Source organism: Bufo gargarizans, chromosome 5 (assembly GCF_014858855.1).
Source record: "Bufo gargarizans isolate SCDJY-AF-19 chromosome 5, ASM1485885v1, whole genome shotgun sequence".
Lineage (NCBI taxonomy): Eukaryota > Metazoa > Chordata > Amphibia > Anura > Bufonidae > Bufo > Bufo gargarizans.
In genome coordinates, this window is record NC_058084.1 from 225,817,241 (window position 1) to 225,839,453 (window position 22,213).

At 41.9% G+C, this 22,213-nt stretch overlaps 1 protein-coding gene across 1 annotated transcript in view; it reads left to right on the forward strand.

The window, feature by feature from the left end:
- RECK (reversion inducing cysteine rich protein with kazal motifs) overlaps positions 1-22,213 on the forward strand; it is an 801,790-nt gene that overhangs the window by 214,828 nt on the left and 564,749 nt on the right. Inside the window, exons 7-8 of the mRNA XM_044293464.1 lie at positions 9,819-9,852; positions 14,740-14,937. Of these exons, the coding sequence (XP_044149399.1) occupies positions 9,819-9,852; positions 14,740-14,937 (232 nt within the window). The remainder of the gene's footprint in view (positions 1-9,818; positions 9,853-14,739; positions 14,938-22,213) is intronic.

Consider the following 22,213-nt stretch of genomic DNA (forward strand, 5'->3'; position numbering starts at 1 on the left):
GAGGAGGAGGAGGAAGCCGAGTAGGAAAAGGAGGCAACAGGAGGCAAAGAATTATGCCCTGCAATCCTTGGCGGCGGAAGGACGTGCGCCCAACAGCTCTCCGCCTGCTTACTGGTCCACATATCTGTGGTTAGGTGGACCTTGCCACAGATGGCGTTGCGCAGTGCACACTTGATTTTATCTGATATTTGGTTGTGCAGGGAGGGCACGGCTCTCCTGGAGAAGTAGTGGCGGCTGGGAACGACGTACTGTGGGACAGCAAGCGACATGAGCTGTTTGAAGCTGTCCGTCTCCACCAGCCTGAATGACAGCATTTCAAAGGCCAGCAGTTTAGAAATGCTGGCATTCAGGGCCAGGGATCGAAAGTGGCTAGATGTGAATTTGCGCTTTCTCTCAAAGGTTTGTGAGATGGAGAGCTGAACGCTTCCGTGTGACATGGTGGAGATGCTTGGTGACGAGGTGGTGGTGTTGGTGGCACATCCTCTGTTTGCTGGGCGGCAGGTGCCAACTTTCCTCCAGAGGCGGAGGAAGAGGCCGAGGCAGCAGCAGAAGAGGGAGCAGGAGGGGCCTGAGCCCTTTCTTGGTTTTGAAGGTGCTTACTCCACTGCAGCCCGTGTCTCGCATGTAGATGCCTGGTCATGCAGGTTGTGCTAAGCTTCAGAACATTAATGCTTCTCTTCAGGTTTTGATGGCACAGCGTGCAAACCACTCGAGTATTGTCGTCAGCACATTGTGTGAAGAAGTGCCATGCCAGGGAACTCCTTGAAGCTGCCTTTGGTGTGCTCGGTCCCTGGTGACGGTGGCTAGTAGCAGGCGAACTGTTTTGGTGACGGCTTTTCTGCTTTTGCACCCTGCTCCCGCTTTTGCTAAGCTGTTGGCTCGGTCTCACCGCTTCCTCTGAACTCTGAAAGTCAGGACCCATGTGGGGTTTAGGACCTCATCGTCTTCCACCCAGTCTTCCTCCCTGACCTCCTTTTCGGTCTGCACACTGCAGAAAGACGCAGCAGTTGGCACCTGTGTTTCGTCATCATCCGAGACGTGCTGAGGTGGTATTCCCATGTCCTCATCAGGAAACATAAGTGGTTGTGCATCAGTGCATTCTATGTCTTCCACCCCTGGGGAAGGGCTAGGTGGATGCCCTTGGGAAACCCTGCCAGCAGAGTCTTCAAACAGCATAAGAGACTGCTGCATGACTTGAGGCTCAGACAGGTTCCCCGATATGCACGGGGGTGATGTGACAGACTGATGGGCATGGGTTTCAGGCGCCACCTGTGCGCTTTCTGCAGAAGACTGGGTGGGAGATAATGTGAACGTGCTGGATCCACTGTCGGCCACCCAATTGACTAGCACCTGTACTTGCTCAGGCCTTACCATCCTTAGAACGGCATTAGGCCCGACCAAGTATTGCTGTAGATTCTGGCGGCTACTGGGACCTGGGGTAGTAGGTTTAGTAGGACGTGTAGCTGTAGCAAAACGGCCACGTCCTCTCCCTGCACCAGAGGCTCCACCAACACAACCACCACGACCATGACCGCGTCCCTTATTAGATGTTTGCCTCATAGTTAGCATTCACAAAGCAAAGTAAAAAGTGGTTAAGTATGTTAAAAATAATTAACCGCCAATATAAACCTTTTTTTTAACTCTATATGACAGCGGTATTTGTGGCCTAAATGTGACTCTCACTTATGCATGTGTAATCCCAGATGTGCAGTATATCAGAGGTTTTTTTCACCCCAGTATGCCAAAGCCGTATTTATGGCCTAAATGTGACAGTCACTTATTCATGTGTAATCCCAGATATGCAGTATATTAGAGGTTTTTTTCACCGTAACCAAAAAGCTGTATTTCTGTCCTAAATGTGACAGACACTTATGCCTGTCTAATCCCAGATGTGCAGTATATCAGAGGCTTTTTTCACCCCAGTATGCCAAAGCTGTATTTCTGGACTTGCAGATAGCCTGTGCTGGTGCACTATTGTTGCAATAAATGGCTGCCGATCATGTATTGATATTGACTAACTGAAGAAAAAAAAGTTTGTTTTTAGCAGTTGTTGGCTCAGGGCAGGCTTAAAAAAATTCTGCACTGCACCCACAAAACACTTTTTCTGTAGATCGATGAGTACATAAACCAGTTCTTGGTAAGATTGCTCACTGATCTCTCCCTCACAGCAGCTGCAGCCTCTCCCTACACTAATCCGAGCAGAGTGACGGGCTGCGCTACGTGACTCCAGCTTAAATAGAGGCTGGGTCACATGCTGCAGTTCGCCAATCACAGCCATACCAATAGTAGGCATGGCTGTGATGGCCTTTTGGGGCAAGTAGTATGACGCTTGTTGATTGGCTGCTGTGCAGCCTTTCAAAAAGCGCCAAGAAAGCGCCAAACACCGAAGCCGAACAGGTGCGGGTACAGGTGCCGAAAAACCTAAAGTTCAGTACAAACCTGAACTTTACAGTTCGGGTTCGCTCAACTCTACTTAAGACATGACAAAAGCAAAGTGTTTCTAGGATTGCTGCTAGACTTGCAGACAATGAAATTGTTTCTTCTAGAAGAAAAACAATAAACAATCATCTAGGAAATACAGTGGAGGAAATAATTATTTGACCCCTCACTGATTTTGTAAGTTTGTCCAATGACAAAGAAATGAAAAGTCTCAGAACAGTATCATTTCAATGGTAGGTTTATTGTAACAGTGGCAGATAGCACATCAAAAGGAAAATCGAAAAAATAACTTTAAATAAAAGATAGCAACTGATTTGCATTTCATTGAGTTAAATAAGTATTTGAACCCTCTAACAAAAAAAGACTTAATACTTGGTGGAAAAACCCTTGTTTGCAAGCACAGAGGTCAAACGTTTCTTGTAATTGATGACCAAGTTTGCGCACATTTTAGGAGGAATGTTGGTCCACTCCTCTTTGCAGATCATCTCTAAATCCCTAAGGTTTCGAGGCTGTCTCTGTGCAACTCTGAGCTTGAGCTCCCTCCATAGGTTTTCGATTGGATTAAGGTCCGGAGACTGACTAGGCCACTCCATGACCTTAATGTGCTTCTTCTTGAGCCACTCCTTTGTTGCCTTTGCTGTATGTTTTGGGTCATTGTCGTGCTGGAACACCCATCCACGACCCATTTTCAGTTTCCTGGCAGAGGGAAGGAGGTTGTCGCTCAGGATTTCACGATACATGGCTCCGTCCATTTTCCCGTTTATGCGAATAAGTTGTCCTGTGCCCTTAGCAGAAAAACACCCCCAAAGCAAAATGTTTCCACCCCCATGCTTGACGGTGGGGACGGTGTTTTGGGGGTCATAGGCAGCATTTTTCTTCCTCCAAACACAGCGAGTTGAGTTAATGCCAAAGAGCTCTATTTTGGTCTCATCAGACCACAGCACCTTCTCCCAGTCACTCTCTGAATCATTCAGGTGTTCATTGGCAAACTTCAGACGGGCCTGCACATGTGCCTTCCTGAGCAGGGGGACCTTGCGAGCCCTGCAGGATTTTAATCCATTGCGGTGTAATGTGTTTCCAATGGTTTTCTTGGTGACTGTGGTCCCTGCTAATTTGAGGTCATTAACTAACTCCTCCCGTGTAGTTCTAGGATGCTTTTTCACCTTTCTCAGAACCATTGACACCCCACGAGGTGAGATCTTGCGTGGAGCCCCAGAGCGAGGTCGATTGATGGTCATTTTGTGCTCCTTCCATTTTCGAACAATCACACCAACAGTTGTCACCTTCTCTCCCAGCTTCTTGCTAATGGTTTTGTAGCCCATTCCAGCCTTGTGCAGGTCTACAATTTTGTCTCTGACATCCTTGGACAGCTCTTTGGTCTTTCCCATGTTGGAGAGTTTGGAGTCTGCTTGATTGATTGATTCTGTGGACAGGTGTCTTTTATACAGGTGACTAGTTAAGACAGGTGTCCTTAATGAGGGTGACTAATTGAGTAGAAGTGTCTAACCACTCTGTGGGAGCCAGAACTCTTAATGGTTGGTAGGGGTTCAAATACTTATTTCACTCAATGAAATGCAAATCAGTTGCTATCTTTTATTTAAAGTTATTTTTTCGATTTTCCTTTTGATGTGCTATCTGCCACTGTTACAATAAACCTACCATTGAAATGATACTGTTCTGAGACTTTTCATTTCTTTGTCATTGGACAAACTTACAAAATCAGTGAGGGGTCAAATAATTATTTCCTCCACTGTATCTCTTCTTTGGAAAGCAAGAAAAGCATCTATTTGATTGCTAAGGCGGATCCTGAGCCTCATGTCCTCTGCAATCCCAGCAGTAAAGTGGGCCCAAGCACACCCCAGAATCCTACAAGCCTTCATGTTACAAAGCTTGGACAGGTGCATGTTCTCTTTAGAGAGGAAGGTGAGAATACCTTATTAGGTGAGGGTTTCGCTAATATGGTGGCTTTGCAAAAAGAACCTATCCAAGGGGGTATGTTGGCGTCAAGAATTCTGACAACAGACGCCAGCAAAACTGGTTGGGGTGATCATTCAGATCTATCAGTAGTACAAGGAAGATGGAGTCAGGAATTAAGTCAGGCCTTCTCCAATCTAAGAGAACTATCAGAATTATGGGAAGCTCTGAATGCTCTACACTCAGAAATAAAACTAAAAGATGTAAAGAACTTGTCAGACAACATCACTACAGTTATTTAAACAAACAAGGAGGTCCAAGGAGCATATCCATGGCAAAAATTTAAATAAAAATCTTTTGCTGGGCACAGAAAAAGCGTCTATTTCAGCGGTTTATATAAAAGGAAAGGACAACAAAGTGGCAGATTTTTTGAGCAGAGATATAATAAAAGAGGGAGAATGGAGTCTGAACCGTCAGATTTTTCTCCAAATAACTGAAAGATGGTCTGTACCATAACTAGACCTTTCTGCAACTCTGCAGAACATGCAAACAGAAAGGTTTTGTTCCCTGTCCTACAAAGACCACTTACTGTTTGTAGACGCGTTCTCCCACCCCCGACCAGAGGATATCTTGTATGCTTTACCCCCTTCTCACAGATTCTGAGAACATTGACAAAGGTATTAGAGGAAAAAGCCAGACTAATCCTAATTGCTCCTTTTTGGCCAAGAAGATCATGGTTCCCTCTGCTACTTAGCCTGTCAGCAGGGGATTACTGGATCCTGTACCATTAAAGTCCATATTGCTTCCTTGAGTGCCTTTTTAGATACTAAGTTGGCAGATTTTGAGCTTATTAAAAGACTTAGGCCTCGTTCACACTTCAGTGTTTGGTGAGTGATTTCCATCAGTGATTTGTGAGCCAAAACCAGGTGCAACTCTAAACACAGAACAGGAGCAGATCTTTCCCTTATAGCCTCATGTCTGTGGAGGCTCCACTTCTGGTTTTGGCTCACAAATCACTGATGGAAATCACTGACCAAACACTGAAGTGTGAACGAGGCCTTATTAAGGGGGCACGGAGAAATCAACCTATAGTTAGGCCTACAGTAACTCCCTGAGACCTAAATTTAGTATTATCTGCCTTAGGCTGCATGCACACGACCATATGTGTTTTGCGGTCCGTAAACTGCGGATCCTCAAAAAAAAACCTGATGACATCCGTATGCCATCCTTTTTTTGGCTAATCCATTGTAACAATGCCTAAAACGGACAAGAATAGGACATGTTCTATTTTAATTTTTTTTTGCAGGGCTACGGAATGGACATACTGATGTGGACAGCACACGGTGTGCTGTCCGCATTTTTTGCGGACCCATTAGAAATGAATCGGTCCGCATCCTATCCGCAAAAAAAACGGAACGGACATGGAAACAAAATACGTTTGTGTACAGGAGGCCTTAACAGGACACTCCTTTGAGTTATTATCTGAGATCCCCTTAAAAATACTCTCCTTTAAAACAGTGTTCCTGGTAGCAATTACAACAGCCAGGAGAGTAGGAGAAATACCGGCGTTCTCGTGTAGACCTCCCTACCTAACCATAAGAGATAACAGAATAGTTCTCCCTCTTTTCTGCCCAAGGGCATTTCAAAATTTCACTGTCTACAGGATGTATCGCTGCCATTGTTCCGTCCTCCATCAGGCACGCAGGAGGAAATGCGATTCCATAAACTAGATGTTCGCAGATGTGTATTGGCCTACCTTAAAGCAACCAGAACTTTTTGAAAGATGAACCAACTCTTTGTTCAGTTTACAGGACCCAGTAAGGGGTGAGCAGCAAGTAAAACATCCATTGGGAGGTGGATCAGATCAGTGATCGTATTTTGTTACAACTATAATGACATCAAGCCCCCTGAGTCTCAAAGTCCTTTCAACTCGTTCAGTGGCAGCTCATGTCCCTTTGGAACAGATATCCCAGGCAGCCACCTGGTCTTTGCCTTTCACCTTCCACCTTTTTTAGGCATTACCAATTAGACGTTATCAAGCATCAGGACTTATCCTTTTTTCAGAGTGTTATCTGCAGTGCTCTCACCCAAATAGTTTCTTTGTATCTATGTTATTTCTCCTAGTAGTACTGTGCCGCTTTGGAAGCAACTGGAAAGGATAACAATTACTTACCAGTAATTTGGTTTTCCTCTAGCATCCACTGCGGCACATAATTCCCCCCCCCCCCCCACACACACACACTTATGTAGCCACAATGGCGCCTATGTTGTTTTCTTTTTCTGTTGTTTGAAGGTGTAAAATAACAGTTTTGTTGCACTCATTTCAGAGTTTCTCAGTTATTAACTGAAGCAGATAGGGGAGTGGGCTATTTAATGATCTCCAAGTTGTTTCCTGTCCCTAGGGAGGTGGGGTAACCCTCCTGGTTAGAGATGAGCGAATTTCTGTCACGGATGATATTGCAGATAGCTGGAAGTTATGGATAAACATCCGACTTGCTTGATCCCAAACTAAGTAGCATAAAGGTGACCCCTGTAAAACCCTGAGCTCACCCTGACTGCTAAGCACATACAAGGGTCTCAGAGGTAGATGATTGCATGCCCTCGTACCTAGACTGTGTGACCCCTGTAAAACCCTATAATAGTGAGGGGACATGACCACCGGCTCCCTGCACTTAATACAGAGGGAGTCAGGGTCACCTATAATCAAGCCAGCAAAGAAACACAATACAAGAAAGGGCTTATCTGAGCAAACAGTAAAAGAAGTCTCCAGCAGTGATCACTTCAATCCAGGAAGTAGTAAAAACCGCAAAGTGAGGCAGTATGGGAGGGAATATAAAGGTAGGCAATTAGTGTGAATAGGTGACAGCTGGGAGAAGATAAGGAGATGACAAAGTGAAAACGAAACAAAGAACATCATGCAAGAGGTACAGAAGAACGTCTGCCAGACCTTCTTAGAGATCTGGCGGTGACAATTTTCAGTTATGAAATTTGTTTGTAATTCGTTTACTGGTAAAAGGTGAATTGTGTTATGGATTCCATTACCACAGACCATAGCACAATTCTATGACTGAATGCATAACGGAATGCCTTTCGAGGCATTCCGTTATTCATTCCGTCACAATATATGTCTATGGCCTGCATAACGGATTCGTCCCATTTCCGTTATGCAGGAGAGGACTCCCCTGCATAACAGAAACGGGACAGATCCATTATGCAGCCCATAGACTTCTATTATGACGGAATGAATAACGGAATGTCTCTAAAGGTATTCCGTTATGCATCCCATCATAGAATTATGTAATGGTCCGTGGCAACGTAATCCATAACGCAATTCCCCTTTTACCAGTAGACAAAGCGTGAATGAATTTCAAAATATGAAATTCGCTCATCTCTACTCAAGGTAGTACCTTGCCGCTGTGGAGGCTATAGGAAAATCAAATTACCGGTAACTAATTGTTCCTCTTCTGAAGGTGAAGTAACATTTTGTTTGGCAGCTAAGATGTCAGGTCACTGCTCAGGACACTTTCACCCTTGCACAGATAATCTTTAGTCATTCAACAAATTAACCTAAGTGAGTAACAAGGAGGCAGCAGGCAGAGAACTTGTGTAGAATCTCGATGTTACTTACTTTTATTTTTATTGTTTATACTCACAAGATAAAAATCACTAAAAGTCGTTGTATAAAACATGCAGTCCAACTGGCCTGGCCAGTTTCACTATTTGGCTTAATCAAGGGCTGCAAGTCCACTAGTTACTCCCCACCCTTCTTATTATATAGACATAGCTCTATCACAATCATCCCCGTCAAGCATTTGGACGTAAACTAGGGCTTATTCTTTGGAAAGGCTTTGAATTGCACAATTTGTGCAACTTCTGATAACTTTCCATTCATTTCTATAGATTGTTTTATTTAAAAATACAGGCGAAAAATGTAAAAGTTGCTGCAAAGTAGCTTATCAACCTTAGTCTTACATTACAGTGGGGAAGGCACTTTCTTCTGTTGTATCTGTTCACTGTACTATCATAGCTTCTGTTCATAAAGGGAATGTGGCATCAGAATTTGACCTATTGCTTAAATTGCTTTTTTGTGTTAGGGTGCCTTCACACAAGGCAGATTTTGTTGCAGAGATGCACATGGGTTTCTGGAAACCGGTTTCAGTTGAATGGAACTAATTTTCAGCCAGATCTTTGAGAAGGTACCAGCGCTTCTGTGAGCACCACAGCCTTCTTAGTGCTCGCCAAGCAGAGGGCTATACATTATATAGTGGCTGTGCTTGGTATCACAGCTCAGCCCAATTCACTTGTCTGGGGCTGAGCTGTGCCTAGGCCACGTGACTGAATGTGTCATCACTGGCATAGGAAAAGCTGAGTGAAGGCCGCGGCTGTCGGACCCTCACCAATCAGATATTGATGACCTATCAAGAGGTGAGTATTTAAAGGCTTAGAAAACATACATTTTCTTTAGAATTTTTGATGATTGTTGTAATCATTTTTCATGTCATTATCGCTGTTAAAAATGTATATAATCTTGCAAATTTCACACTGTCTACTAGATCTAATTTGTAATAGGTCTTATAGTCATGATTTCCTGTTCTGTACATGAAACTTTTCAGTAGCTATTATAATTTTTACCTGAGGTTGAATTACAATGACAAATAATACCTCTGAATAGATAACACAGGATTCAACTAGGTGATATAACAGCATATTAGCTCCCTCCTGACCTCTGCACATGTCATAGAGCATACTTAGAAAACTGTCCCCTCCTGTCCATTGTGCCTGTGGCCCATGTAGCTGCTCTCAAAACACAGGATTTCAGCCTAGTGACCAGTGTAAAAGCTGCAGGATTTTATTTACTTTAATATAGTGACATGTAATTTCTTTAAATCTCTAAGAATTCATTAAAAAAAATTTAACATGAAAATGTGATTTATGGCTGATTCATGTGATTCATTGATGGATTTGGTTTTAAATGAATTCCAGCAAATCCTGAAGGATTCCATTGACTTAGGGCTCATGTACATGAACGTGTGACGGCTGGGCACATGCTGTAGACCGCAAATTGTGGTCCGCAAGCCACGAGCACCGACTGTGTGCCCACTGTCTGCAGACAATCACTTGATTGGGGTCTGCAATCTGCATCCGACGGTCCGCACCACCAAAAATTAGTGCATGTACTACTTTTTTGTGGTGCAAAAGTACAGACAGAAAACCCATGGAAGCACTCCCAAGTGCTTATGTGGGCTTCCAATCTGTGCGTCCGTTCCACACTGTATCATCCAGATTGCGGGCCACAAAATGGGACTGGCCAGGCAATGGCCGTGTGCATGAGCCCTTATATTAGTGTTAGACTACGTCATTTTTGCCATTATAAACACTTGATGGAACTGTATACGGTAGTAGTGAACAGAACCTAAACTGAATGCGTGAAATCTGAAAGAACTGTTTCTCTTTTTTCTTTTTAGAATGCGCTAATTAGCTGTGTTACTAGGAATGAAAGTAAGTGTTGAAATGATATGTACTTATTCTGTTCTGCATTATACATTATTGCCATTACTAGATTAAACATGTATGTTATATATTAATCTAAAAAAATATATATCCATATGAGTAAAATTCTGTGGGGTGCCAAAGGGAGAGGGTCAAGGGGGGGATTCCATCCCGGGTGCCCGCTGTCAGGGGGTTGACAGAAGTAATGAGCATTGCCATCAATACAGATGGGAGTGCTTATTGCTAAAACATCATGTCACTCGCTTACCACTCAGCTCCTTCTCTTCTTCAGGCTGGTGCGCTGAATGATGACGCAGGGAGCCTTCTATTCCCTGCTTCACCATTCAGCCTGTAGACACAGATTGCGCTGCTAGCCTGTGTGGGGGAAGTCTTTAGTGCGAGAATCTGCCTGTGCTCCTCCCACACAGTGTTGCAGCTTGATCTGTGCCTGCAGAGGAGTGCTGGATCTGATCATCAGGAATGGGACAAGGTGAGTCATGATGACTTTGCCCCCTGGGCAGAGTTTTTTTCACAATAAGCACTCTAATAAGTCATCTGATAAGACCTCTTTCTTTTTCGCGTATGGTCGCTAATGAAGGATTCCTCTTCTGATACAGTACCTTTCTTCGGCAGCTGAGTCGACTGTCCATCGCTCCTCATTAATCTGTTTGTATAATATAGAGTGATCTACTCACTAATAATCACATATCACCCTCTTGACTAAGCATCTGTCCACCATCTTTACATGTAATGACAATGAATGATTTAAAAATGAACGTGTAAAGACCAGAAGTATGAACAATTATCGATGTGTATAGTAAGCAAAATTTTTGTTGCTAACGATTCGATACATCTTTGATCGTTTATTGTGATCTGTATGGTATGTGTTCATGTAATAGTACCTTAAAGCTTCCCGGCTACCAGGCTTCCGCTTGCATGAAGAGCTCTGTGATTTCAGGCTCAGAACTACACTTCAGATTTCTCCTGGCAAAAAGTTGTGGCTTTCCCCAAAACACTTTTTCTGGTGCACTGAAAAGGTCTTTTTGAGTTTATCTTTGACTTGAGAAGATGTGTGGACACTATGGACATTAATCAAATAAACAGCTGCAGGTATAGTCCATGTAGGTTCAGACCACCTTCCATCTTTATTTTACTGTATTACAAGTTATCAAATGATTCTTCACATACAAGTCATGGAGAATGCAAAGTCTTTCCTGACCTTAGCCTGCTACAGCATGTCAGGAGTATATACAGTGGAGGAAATAATTATTTGACCCCTCACTGATTTTGTAAGTTTGTCCAATGACAAAGAAATGAAAAGTCTCAGAACAGTATCATTTCAATGGTAGGTTTATTGTAACAGTGGCAGATAGCACATCAAAAGGAAAATCGAAAAAATAACTTTAAATAAAAGATAGCAACTGATTTGCATTTCATTGAGTGAAATAAGTATTTGAACCCCTACCAACCATTAAGAGTTCTGGCTCCCACAGAGTGGTTAGACACTTCTACTCAATTAGTCACCCTCATTAAGGACACCTGTCTTAACTAGTCACCTGTATAAAAGACACCTGTCCACAGAATCAATCAATCAAGCAGACTCCAAACTCTCCAACATGGGAAAGACCAAAGAGCTGTCCAAGGATGTCAGAGACAAAATTGTAGACCTGCACAAGGCTGGAATGGGCTACAAAACCATTAGCAAGAAGCTGGGAGAGAAGGTGACAACTGTTGGTGCGATTGTTCGAAAATGGAAGGAGCACAAAATGACCATCAATCGACCTCGCTCTGGGGCTCCACGCAAGATCTCACCTCGTGGGGTGTCAATGGTTCTGAGAAAGGTGAAAAAGCATCCTAGAACTACACGGGAGGAGTTAGTTAATGACCTCAAATTAGCAGGGACCACAGTCACCAAGAAAACCATTGGAAACACATTACACCGCAATGGATTAAAATCCTGCAGGGCTCGCAAGGTCCCCCTGCTCAGGAAGGCACATGTGCAGGCCCGTCTGAAGTTTGCCAATGAACACCTGAATGATTCAGAGAGTGACTGGGAGAAGGTGCTGTGGTCTGATGAGACCAAAATAGAGCTCTTTGGCATTAACTCAACTCGCTGTGTTTGGAGGAAGAAAAATGCTGCCTATGACCCCCAAAACACCGTCCCCACCGTCAAGCATGGGGGTGGAAACATTTTGCTTTGGGGGTGTTTTTCTGCTAAGGGCACAGGACAACTTATTCGCATAAACGGGAAAATGGACGGAGCCATGTATCGTGAAATCCTGAGCGACAACCTCCTTCCCTCTGCCAGGAAACTGAAAATGGGTCGTGGATGGGTGTTCCAGCACGACAATGACCCAAAACATACAGCAAAGGCAACAAAGGAGTGGCTCAAGAAGAAGCACATTAAGGTCATGGAGTGGCCTAGTCAGTCTCCGGACCTTAATCCAATCGAAAACCTATGGAGGGAGCTCAAGCTCAGAGTTGCACAGAGACAGCCTCGAAACCTTAGGGATTTAGAGATGATCTGCAAAGAGGAGTGGACCAACATTCCTCCTAAAATGTGCGCAAACTTGGTCATCAATTACAAGAAACGTTTGACCTCTGTGCTTGCAAACAAGGGTTTTTCCACCAAGTATTAAGTCTTTTTTTGTTAGAGGGTTCAAATACTTATTTCACTCAATGAAATGCAAATCAGTTGCTATCTTTTATTTAAAGTTATTTTTTCGATTTTCCTTTTGATGTGCTATCTGCCACTGTTACAATAAACCTACAATTGAAATGATACTGTTCTGAGACTTTTCATTTCTTTGTCATTGGACAAACTTACAAAATCAGTGAGGGGTCAAATAATTATTTCCTCCACTGTATGTATATGTATGTGTGTATATATATATATATATATATATATATATATATTATAAAAAATGAGACAAAGATAAATAATTTCAGAACCTTTTCCACCTTTTAATGTGACCTATAAACTGTACCACTCCATTGAAAAACAAACTGAAATCATTTAGGTAGAGGAAGGAAAACAAAAAAAACTTAAATAATGTGGTTGAAGTGTGAACACCCTCTTATTATAATTGGGGATGTAGCTGTGTTCAGAATTAAGCATTCGCATTCAAATTCATGTCAAGCATGTCAGCATACACCTGCCATCATTTAAAGTGCCTCTGATTAACCCCAAATAAAGTTCAGCTGCTCTAGTTGGTCTTTCCTGAAATTTTCTTAGTCGCATCTCAAAGCAAAAGCCATGGTCCACAGAGAGCTTCCAAAGCATCAGAGGGATCTCATTGTTAAAAGGTATCAGTCAGGAGAAGGGTACAAAAGAATTTCCAAGGGAATAGATATACCATGGAACACAGTGATCATCAATTAGAGAAAATATGGCACAACAGTGACATTACCAAGAACTGGACGTCCCTCCAAAATTGATGGAAAGACGAGAAGAAAACTGGTCTGGGGGGCTACCAAGAGGCCTACAGCAACATTAAAAGTGCTGCAGGAATATCAGGCAAGTACTGGCTGTGTGATACACATGACAACAATCTCCCGTATTCTTCATATGTCTGGGCTATGGGGTAGAGTGGCAAGACGAAAGCCTTTTCTTACGAAGAAAATATCCAAGCCAGGCTACATTTTGCAAAAACACTTGCTTTTGAAGTCTCCCAAAAGCATGTGGGAAAATGTGTTATGGTCTGATGAAACCAAGGTTGAACTTTTTAGCCATAAGTCCAAAAGATATGTTTGGCGCAAAAACAAGGCACATCACCAAAAGAACACCATACCAACAGTGAAGCAGGGTGGTGGCAGCATCATGCTTTGGGGCTGTTTTTCTTCAGCTGGAACTGAGGCCTTAGTTAAGCTGGAGGGAATTATGAACAGTTCCAGTCAATATTGGCACAAAACCTTCAGGCTTATGCTAGAAAGCTAAACATGAAGAGGAACTTCATCTTTCAGCATGACAACGACCCAAAGCTTACATCCAAATCAACAAATAAATGGTTTCACCAGAAGAAGATTAAAGTTTTGGAATGGTCCAGCCAGAGCCCAGACCTGAATCCGATTGAAAATCTCTGTGGTGATCCGAAGAGCTGAAGAGGGCTGTGTACAGGAGATGCCCTAGCAATCTGACAGATTTGCCGTGTTTTTGCAAAGAAGAGTGGGCAAATCATGTCAAGTCAAAGTGTGCCATGCTGATAGACTCATACCCAAAAAGACTGGTGCTGTAATAAAATCAAAAGGTGCTTCAACAAAGTATTAGTTTAAGGGTGTGCACACTTATGCAACCACTTATATACATTTTTTTTTTCTTCCCTCTACCTAAAAGATTTCAGTTTGTTTTTCAATTAAGTTGTACAGTTTATAGGTCACATTAAAGGTGGAAAAAGTTCTGAAATGATTTATCTTTGTCTAATTTTTTTACATCACAAAAACCTGACATTTTAACATTTAATTGTGTTGACTTTTTATATCCATTATATATATAGAATAGAAAAAATAGACTGCACTCCAAAGCATCTTCAGTGAAAAAGGATTTATTCACCCAAAAGGTGTCACAATCGACGTTTGGGCTCTCACATGAGCCTTTCTCAAGCATGAGAAATGCTCATGTGAGAGCCGAAACGTCGCTTGTGCCACCTTTTGGGTGAATAAATCCTTTTTCACTGAAGATCCTTTGGAGTGCAGTCCGTTTTTTCTATTCCGTATTAGTGGGTAAGCACCAGTTACCATACTCGGACAGTGCACCCGTTTTTTACTTTGTTTTTGGTTTAGTGGTGCTGCTAGTTATTTATTTTTTGTTTTATATATATATATATATATATATATATATATTAGTATATATGTTTCTCACCATATTTCACAAGCACTTGGCTTTTTGCACTTTTTCAGTGGGTTCTGTGTGCTGTAGTTATGCTGGGCGGCACACCAACTGTCGTGAATACTGTCAAGCAATATTTCGAACTGATTCACCTCCAGGCCCATCACAGATAAAAGCTGTGGAAAATTACTGTGCATCTATCAGTCCTCAGTTGCTGGAGTGCGTAAATAATTATACACAGTCATATCCAGTGAGAAATGCAAGTGACAGTAAGTTTACTTTTTTTTATATTTGCACTATTTGCTAGTTACATTTTCTATTTACACTTTCGGATGCAATTTTTTTAATGATTGCATTTTACTCATTTTTTTTCAATTGGTCTTTATTAAAAATATTGAGCCAGTCTGTCACAAAGAGCTAACTGTTTTTCTAGCTGTGTGATTGGTACTTTCACTTTTTGCTGGTGATCTCATAAACCTTGTCTCTAAAGAGGTCATAAACACTTATTTAATCCACATTCTTATCAGTAAGGTGAACTATCATTAGTGTTTATAATGTGTCTAATGAGTGTTTATAAGGTCAGAAAGCAGACATAAGGAGCCCATCACCCCTGACTGACTAAAAATAGAGAAAATCCAATGTCTGCTTCTAGAGCATCTCAGCTAGGTACATCCTGCAAGTGGATCCAGAGGAAGGCAAAAAAAAAAAAAAAAAGGTAGAAGCCAATTTTCCCCACTTTAAGGGAAAAAAAATCCTTGCCGGCTCCAATCAGGCAATCAGAATAAATCAACAACCCATCTCTAGTAAATATAGCCTATAATATTATTACACTCCATAAATACATCCAGGCCCCTCTTGAACTGTTTTAGTGAATTCACCATCACCACTTCCTCAGTCAGAGTTCCACAGTCTCACTGCTCTTACCGTAAAGAATCCTCTTCTATGTTTGTGTACAAGCCTTCTTTCCTCTAGACACAGAGGATGTCCCCTCATCACAGTCACAGTCCTGGGGATAAACAGATGATGGGAGAGATCTCTCTACTGACCACTGATATATTTATACATAGTTATTATATCTCCTCTTCATAGTCTTTTTTCTAAAGTGAATCACCCTAATTTTGATAATATTTCTGGGTACTGTAGTCCAACCATTCCAGTTGTTACTTTAGTTGCCCTTCTCTGAACCCTCTCCAGGTCTGCTATGTCTGCCTTGTGCACAGGACCCCAGAACTGTACACAGTATTCCATGTGTGGTCTGGCTAGTGATTTGTAAAGTGGCAGGACTATGTATGTTCTTATCATAGGCATCTATGCCCCTTTTGATGCAACCTATTATCTTATTGGCCTTGGCAGCAGCTGCCTGACATTGGTTTAGTTTACTGTGCACTAAAATTCATTTTCTATGTCAGTGTTACCCAGTGTTTTGCCATTTAGTATTTGCTGGTGACATGTATTTTTGTTCCCATTTGCATAACCTTACATTTGTCAATGTTAAACGTCAACTGCCACTTCTCTGCCCAAGCCATCTATCCAGATCCATCTGTAGCAGTATACTGTCCTCAAAATATATATTTTATTGTGCAAGCTTTTTACAAGATCATTAATAAATATATTGAAGAGAATAGGGCCCAATACTGACCCCTGTGGTACCCCACCAATCTGAGTCTGTACCGTTAATAAACACCCTCTGTTTTCTATCTCTGAGACAGTTAGTCCAAGAATTCTCATTTTATATATTAACCTTTTACAGTCATGTGAAAAAATTAGGACACCCTTTGAAAGCATGTGGTTTTTTGTAACATTTTTAATAAAAGGTTATTTCATCTCCGTTTCAACAATACAGAGAGATTAAAGTAATCCAACTAAACAAAGAAAACTGAAGAAAAGTCTTTTCAAGATCTTCTGTAAATGTCATTCTACAAAAATGCCTATTCTAACTGAGGAAAAAGATAGGACACCCTTGCCCCTAATAGCGAGTGTTACCTCCTTTGGCTGAAATAACTGCAGTGAGACGGTTCTTGTAGCCATCTACCAGTCTTCAACATCGGTCTGAGGAAATTTTACCCCACTCCTCAATGCAGAACTTTTTCAGCTGTGAGATGTTTGAGGGGTTTCTTGCACGTACAGCCCTTTTCAAGTCACCCCACAGCATCTCAATGGGATTCAAATCTGGACTTTGACTTGGCCATTCCAGGACTCTCCATTTCTTATTTTTCCGCCAATTTTTGGTTGATTTACTAGTATGTTTTGGGTCATTGTCATGTTGCATGGTCCAGTTCCGCTTCAGCTTTAATTTTCTAACTGATGGTCTCACATGTTCTTCAAGCACCTTCTGATACACAGTAGAATTCATCGTGGATTCTATGATGGTGAGCTGACCAGGTCCTGCTGCAGCAAAGCAGCCCCAAACCATGACACTTCCACCTCCATGCTTCACAGTTGGTATGAGGTTCTTTTCTTGGAATGCTGTGTTTGGTTTACGCCAAACATGTCCTCTGCTGTTGTGTCCAAATAATTCAATTTTGGACTCATCTGTCCAAAGAACATTATTCCAGAAGTCCTGGTCTTTGTCAACTTTATCTCTGGCAAATGTCAGTCTGGCCTCGATGTTTCTCTTGGAAAGCAAAGGTTTCCTCCTTGCACACCTCCCATGCAAGTTAAACTTGTACAGTCTCTTTCTGATTGTAGAGGCATGTACTTCTACATCAACAGTAGCCAGAGCCTGCTGTAGTTCTCGAGATGACACTTTAGGGTTTTTGGAGACCTCTTTTAGCATCTTGCGGTCTGCTCTTGGGGTCAACTTGCTGGGGCGACCAGTCCTGGGCATGTTGGCAGTTGTTTTGAAAGCCCTCCACTTGTAGACTATCTTCCGGACAGTGGAATGGCTGATTTCAAAATCTTTTGAGATCTTTTTAAATCCCTTCCCAGACTCATAGGCTGCTACAATCTTTTTTCTGAAGTCCTCTGACAGCTCTTTTGCTCTCACCATGGTGCTCACTCTCACTTCAACAGTCAGAATGTCTGAGGTTTAAATAGGGCAAGCCTCATTCAACATGCAGAGTAACGATCTACTAATTATGTGCACCTGGTGTGATATACCTGTGTGAGATCTGAGCCAATTTAAGAGGGAATACATGTGAGGGTGTCCTATCTTTTTCCTCAGTTAGAATAGGCATTTTTGTAGAATGACATTTAGAGAAGATCTTGAAAAGACTTTTCTTCAGTTTTCTTTGTTTAGTTGGATTACTTTAATCTCTCTGTATTGTTGAAACGGAGATTAAATAACCTTTTATTAAAAATGTTACAAAAAACCACATGCTTTCAAAGGGTGTCCTAATTTTTTCACATGACTGTATGTGGTACAGTGTCAAATGCTTTGGAGAAGTCAAGATATAAGACATCCATTGATTTGCCGCGGTCAAATCTAGAACTTACCCCTTCATAGAAACTGATTAAATTAGTTTGATCTGACCGATTCCCTCATGAAGCCATGCTGATATGGTGTTATTTACTTATTTTCATTGAGGTACTCCAAGATAGCATCTCTTAGAAAACCTTCATACAGTTTACCCACAAGAGATGTTAAACTTACCGGCCTATAGTTTTTGTGCTCTGTTTTTGGACCCTTTTTGAATATTGGCACCACATTTGCTATGCGCCAATATTCTGGAACACTCCCTGTCAGTATAGAGTCCTTAAATATCAGAAATAAGGGTCTGGCCATGACATTACTTAATTCTCCGGATACGGGGGGGTATGCCATCTGGTCCGATTTGTCTTTTTTAATCTTTTTAAGACGCCGCTATACTTCTTCCTGGGTCAGACAGGGCACTTTTAAAAGGGGAATTTCCTTTTACATTCTGCATTTCATCTGACTGTTTATTTTCCTCAGTAAATATAGTGGAGAAAAAAATTTGCTTTTTCATTATCGCTCTCTGCAACTCCCCCCTCATCACTCTGTAAAGGGCCGACACCTTCAGATTTATACTTTTTACACTTTACCATTTTTATATAATTGAAGAACATTTTATGGTTAATCTCTTTGGCAATGAATATTTCTGTCTCTACTTTAGCTGATTTTATTTGTCTTTTGCATAATCTATTTTTTTCCTTATAGTTTTTCATTGCGTCCTCAAAACCCTCCTGTTTTAGTGATTTAAACGCTTTATTGTTGTCATTTGTTGCTTTCTTTACAATTCTATTTATCCACATTGGTTTTCTTTGTGTTCCTTACCCTTTTATTCCCATAAGGTATGCACCTTTCACATTTAGATATTAGGATGCCTTTAAAAATATTCAATTTCTTGGCTGTATTTTTTATTTTTGAGGACTTTGTCCCAATTACTTAGGTCAATGGCCTCTCTAAGTTGGCTAAACTTTGCTTTTTTGTAGTTTGGTATTTTTGTTCCTCCTTGAAGAAACACTCTTTTGAATGACAATTGGAAGGTTATTATTTTATGGTCACTATTTCCCAGGTGTCCCTCAACCTGCACATCTGTTGTGGTGTCAGGTCTATTGGTTAGTGGCCATCCCTCGTCGGGTCCTGAACCAGTTGGTAAAAGTAATTGTCTTTGGTTATTGCCAATAACCTGTTTCCTTTATGAGATTTACAGGTTTCAGTCTTTATCTGGTTAGTTGAATTCCCCCATAATAACGACCTCATCATTTGCCGCCTCATCTGTTTAGTTTAGTAGTAGATTTTCTGTGGACTCTGGTATATTAGGTGGCTTATAATAAACTCCTATTAGTAATTAATTATTGTTTTTGCCTCCATGTATTTCTATGACCCCTCCCCCTCTCTGGTTTTGACAATCGTTTCATAACAGACTGTAACCCTGTATGTTAACTGCCCAGTGATAGCTATTAGAGATGAGCGAATTTCATATTTTAAAATTCGTTCACGCTTCGTTTGGTGGTAAAAGCAGAATTCCGTTATGGATTCCGTTACCACAGACCATAATGCAATTCTATGACAGAATAATAAAGGTGCAAGACACATCCGTTCCATTTCCGTTATGCCGGGGAGTGCTCTCCTGCATTAAGGAAACGGGACAGATTTCTATTGTGACGATTTCTATTGTGACGGAATGAATAACGGAATGCCTCTAAAGGCATTCCGTTATGCATTTCGTCATAGAATTGCATTATGTTCCGTGGTAACAGAATCCATAACACAATTCTGCTTTTGCCACCAAACGAAACGTGAACAAGTTATGAGACATGGTTGGATAATAGCGATCATCCAACCATGTCTCAGTTATTCCCACTATGTCATAGTCCTCAAACATCACTAATTCCAGTTCACCAGTTTTATTAGCCTGGCTTCTGGCATTAGTGTACATACAATTAAGAGGTTTATGTATATTTTTGCCCTATACCTTTCTTTGTGAACTGTTCTAGTCCCGCCTTCCATTCCTCCCCCAGTTCCGTCACCTTGTCCCAGGTACTATCTGCACTATCTTCCCCTCCTATAATGTAATTACCCCCCCCCCCCGTCCCTAATTTAAAAAGGGCACCATATTTTTAATAAAGACCAATTGAAAAATATTTTTATCATAAAACAAATGACCCCACTTTAAAGGTGTTTTCTGGGATTTTCATATTGATGGCCTAGGATAGGTCATCAATATCAGATCCTGGCTCTTGGCACTCCAGCTGTTGGAAGTCTCCACGGAGTGATGTCGTGTCATGTCAGGCGCAGCTCAATCCCATTCAAGTGAATGGGGCTGAGCTGCTATACCAAGCACAACTTCTAGCAAATCGATTGCACTATGCTTGGTAAACAGCTAGGAGGCTGCAGTGTTATTGGAGGTCCGGTGAGCACCATGGCTTCTTCAAACAGCTAATCAGCAGAGGTGCTTGGAATCAGACTCCCATCGATCTCTTATTGATGAACTTTCCGAGGATAGGCCATCATTATGAAAATCCTGGAAAACCCCTTCAAGCATTGTTGATGGTAATCGGTGAAAATGTATTGGCAAATAAAATTCTTCAATACTTTCTATGCAGAGAGAGAGCAGAATATACAGAATATTGTATTTGCCCACTGTTCAGCTTTAATTTAATGTAAAAGTTATGTTGAGTCTCCATCACAAATTCCATTGATTCACAATACAAATTTCAAGTTATTCGTAAATAACAATACAATGCAAGTAGACAGCAATGATACAAGGAGTCACAAAATACTTCATTATAGAAGCCAAAAGGGATAATATACTGTAATAGGCTCTAAAACACTTTAAGGAAGAACTCCCCATGGAGGCCCATAATACTGGACTGTTACATAGGGTGAAAATTCTAACGTGACTAGCATTCAATAATGAACTGCTTACCATCATGTTCTGCCTAGGCCCAACACGCTTTTACATGTTTCGTTAGCAGTTTCGTAAGCAGTAAATGGCAGTGACAGGCTTGCTCTAGTCACATTTGAGTAAAGTTCTGTATCTATAGCACAACACAGGTAACTCCACGGGGTCTATGTGGACCTTACTTTGTCCTTAGTCTTTCAGGCACTGTCACTCCAGCTCAGACTCTGATCCCACACAGCCCTACACAGATCTCCACAGTTAAAAAGGTAATCACCCCCACCTGATACTTCTGGCTGTTTTTTGTAGGCCAGTCAAGATCCGGCCTGGAACGTGGGGAGTGGTCACCCACCCAGAACTATGACTACTCCCAGTAAGAACCGTCTCGGATCAGCTATTCACAGCTATACTAAATAACAAAGTATCAACAGCTACTGCCACTGACACATGAAATGCTGGCTCTTACTTCTCCGAGGCCAGGAACCTCGGTGAAACATATCTACCATCAATGATGCTCCCTTGTGCCTTCCTACATGCCCCCCTCCACCCAAAGCTGGGGATCTGGGCAATTTCAGCAAGCATGTTGCATACTCTAGACAGGGCATCTGCATTCCCTTGCAGCTTGCCCGGCCTATGCTCCACAGAAAACCTAAAATCCTGTAGAGCCAGAAATCAGCGGATGACACGGGCATTGTTACCCTTTTCTCCCTTAGCAATTTCAGAAGGGCATGATCTGATACCAGCTTAAATTTCCATCCCAGGAGGTAATATCGGAAGTAATCAAGCACCCACTTAATGGCCAAGCATTCTCTCTCAATTAAAGAATAATTTCGCTATGTCGGGGACAGCTTTCTGCAGAGACATTCCCAATTTATAACCTTCCAATTTATAACCTGAGACATCACTGCCCCTAGGCCTATCTCTGATGCATCTGTCTGAATGATAAACTCTTAGGAGAAGTCCGGAGCTACCAAGACTAGCTGTCTACAGAGTGCCGACTTAAACTTCTGTAAGGCCTCTTTAGCCTTGGGCGACCACTTGATCATGGAAGACTTTCCCCCCTTTGTAAGGTCGTTTAGGGGTACTGCTATTTCCTCAAACTTGTGGACAAATCTCCTATAATATCCCACAATACCAAGAAATGCCTTAACCTGTTTCTTGGTAAGTAGGCGTGACCGTTCTTGGATAGCTTCTACCTTATTTACTTGGGATTTCACCACCCCTCTTCCCACAATGTATC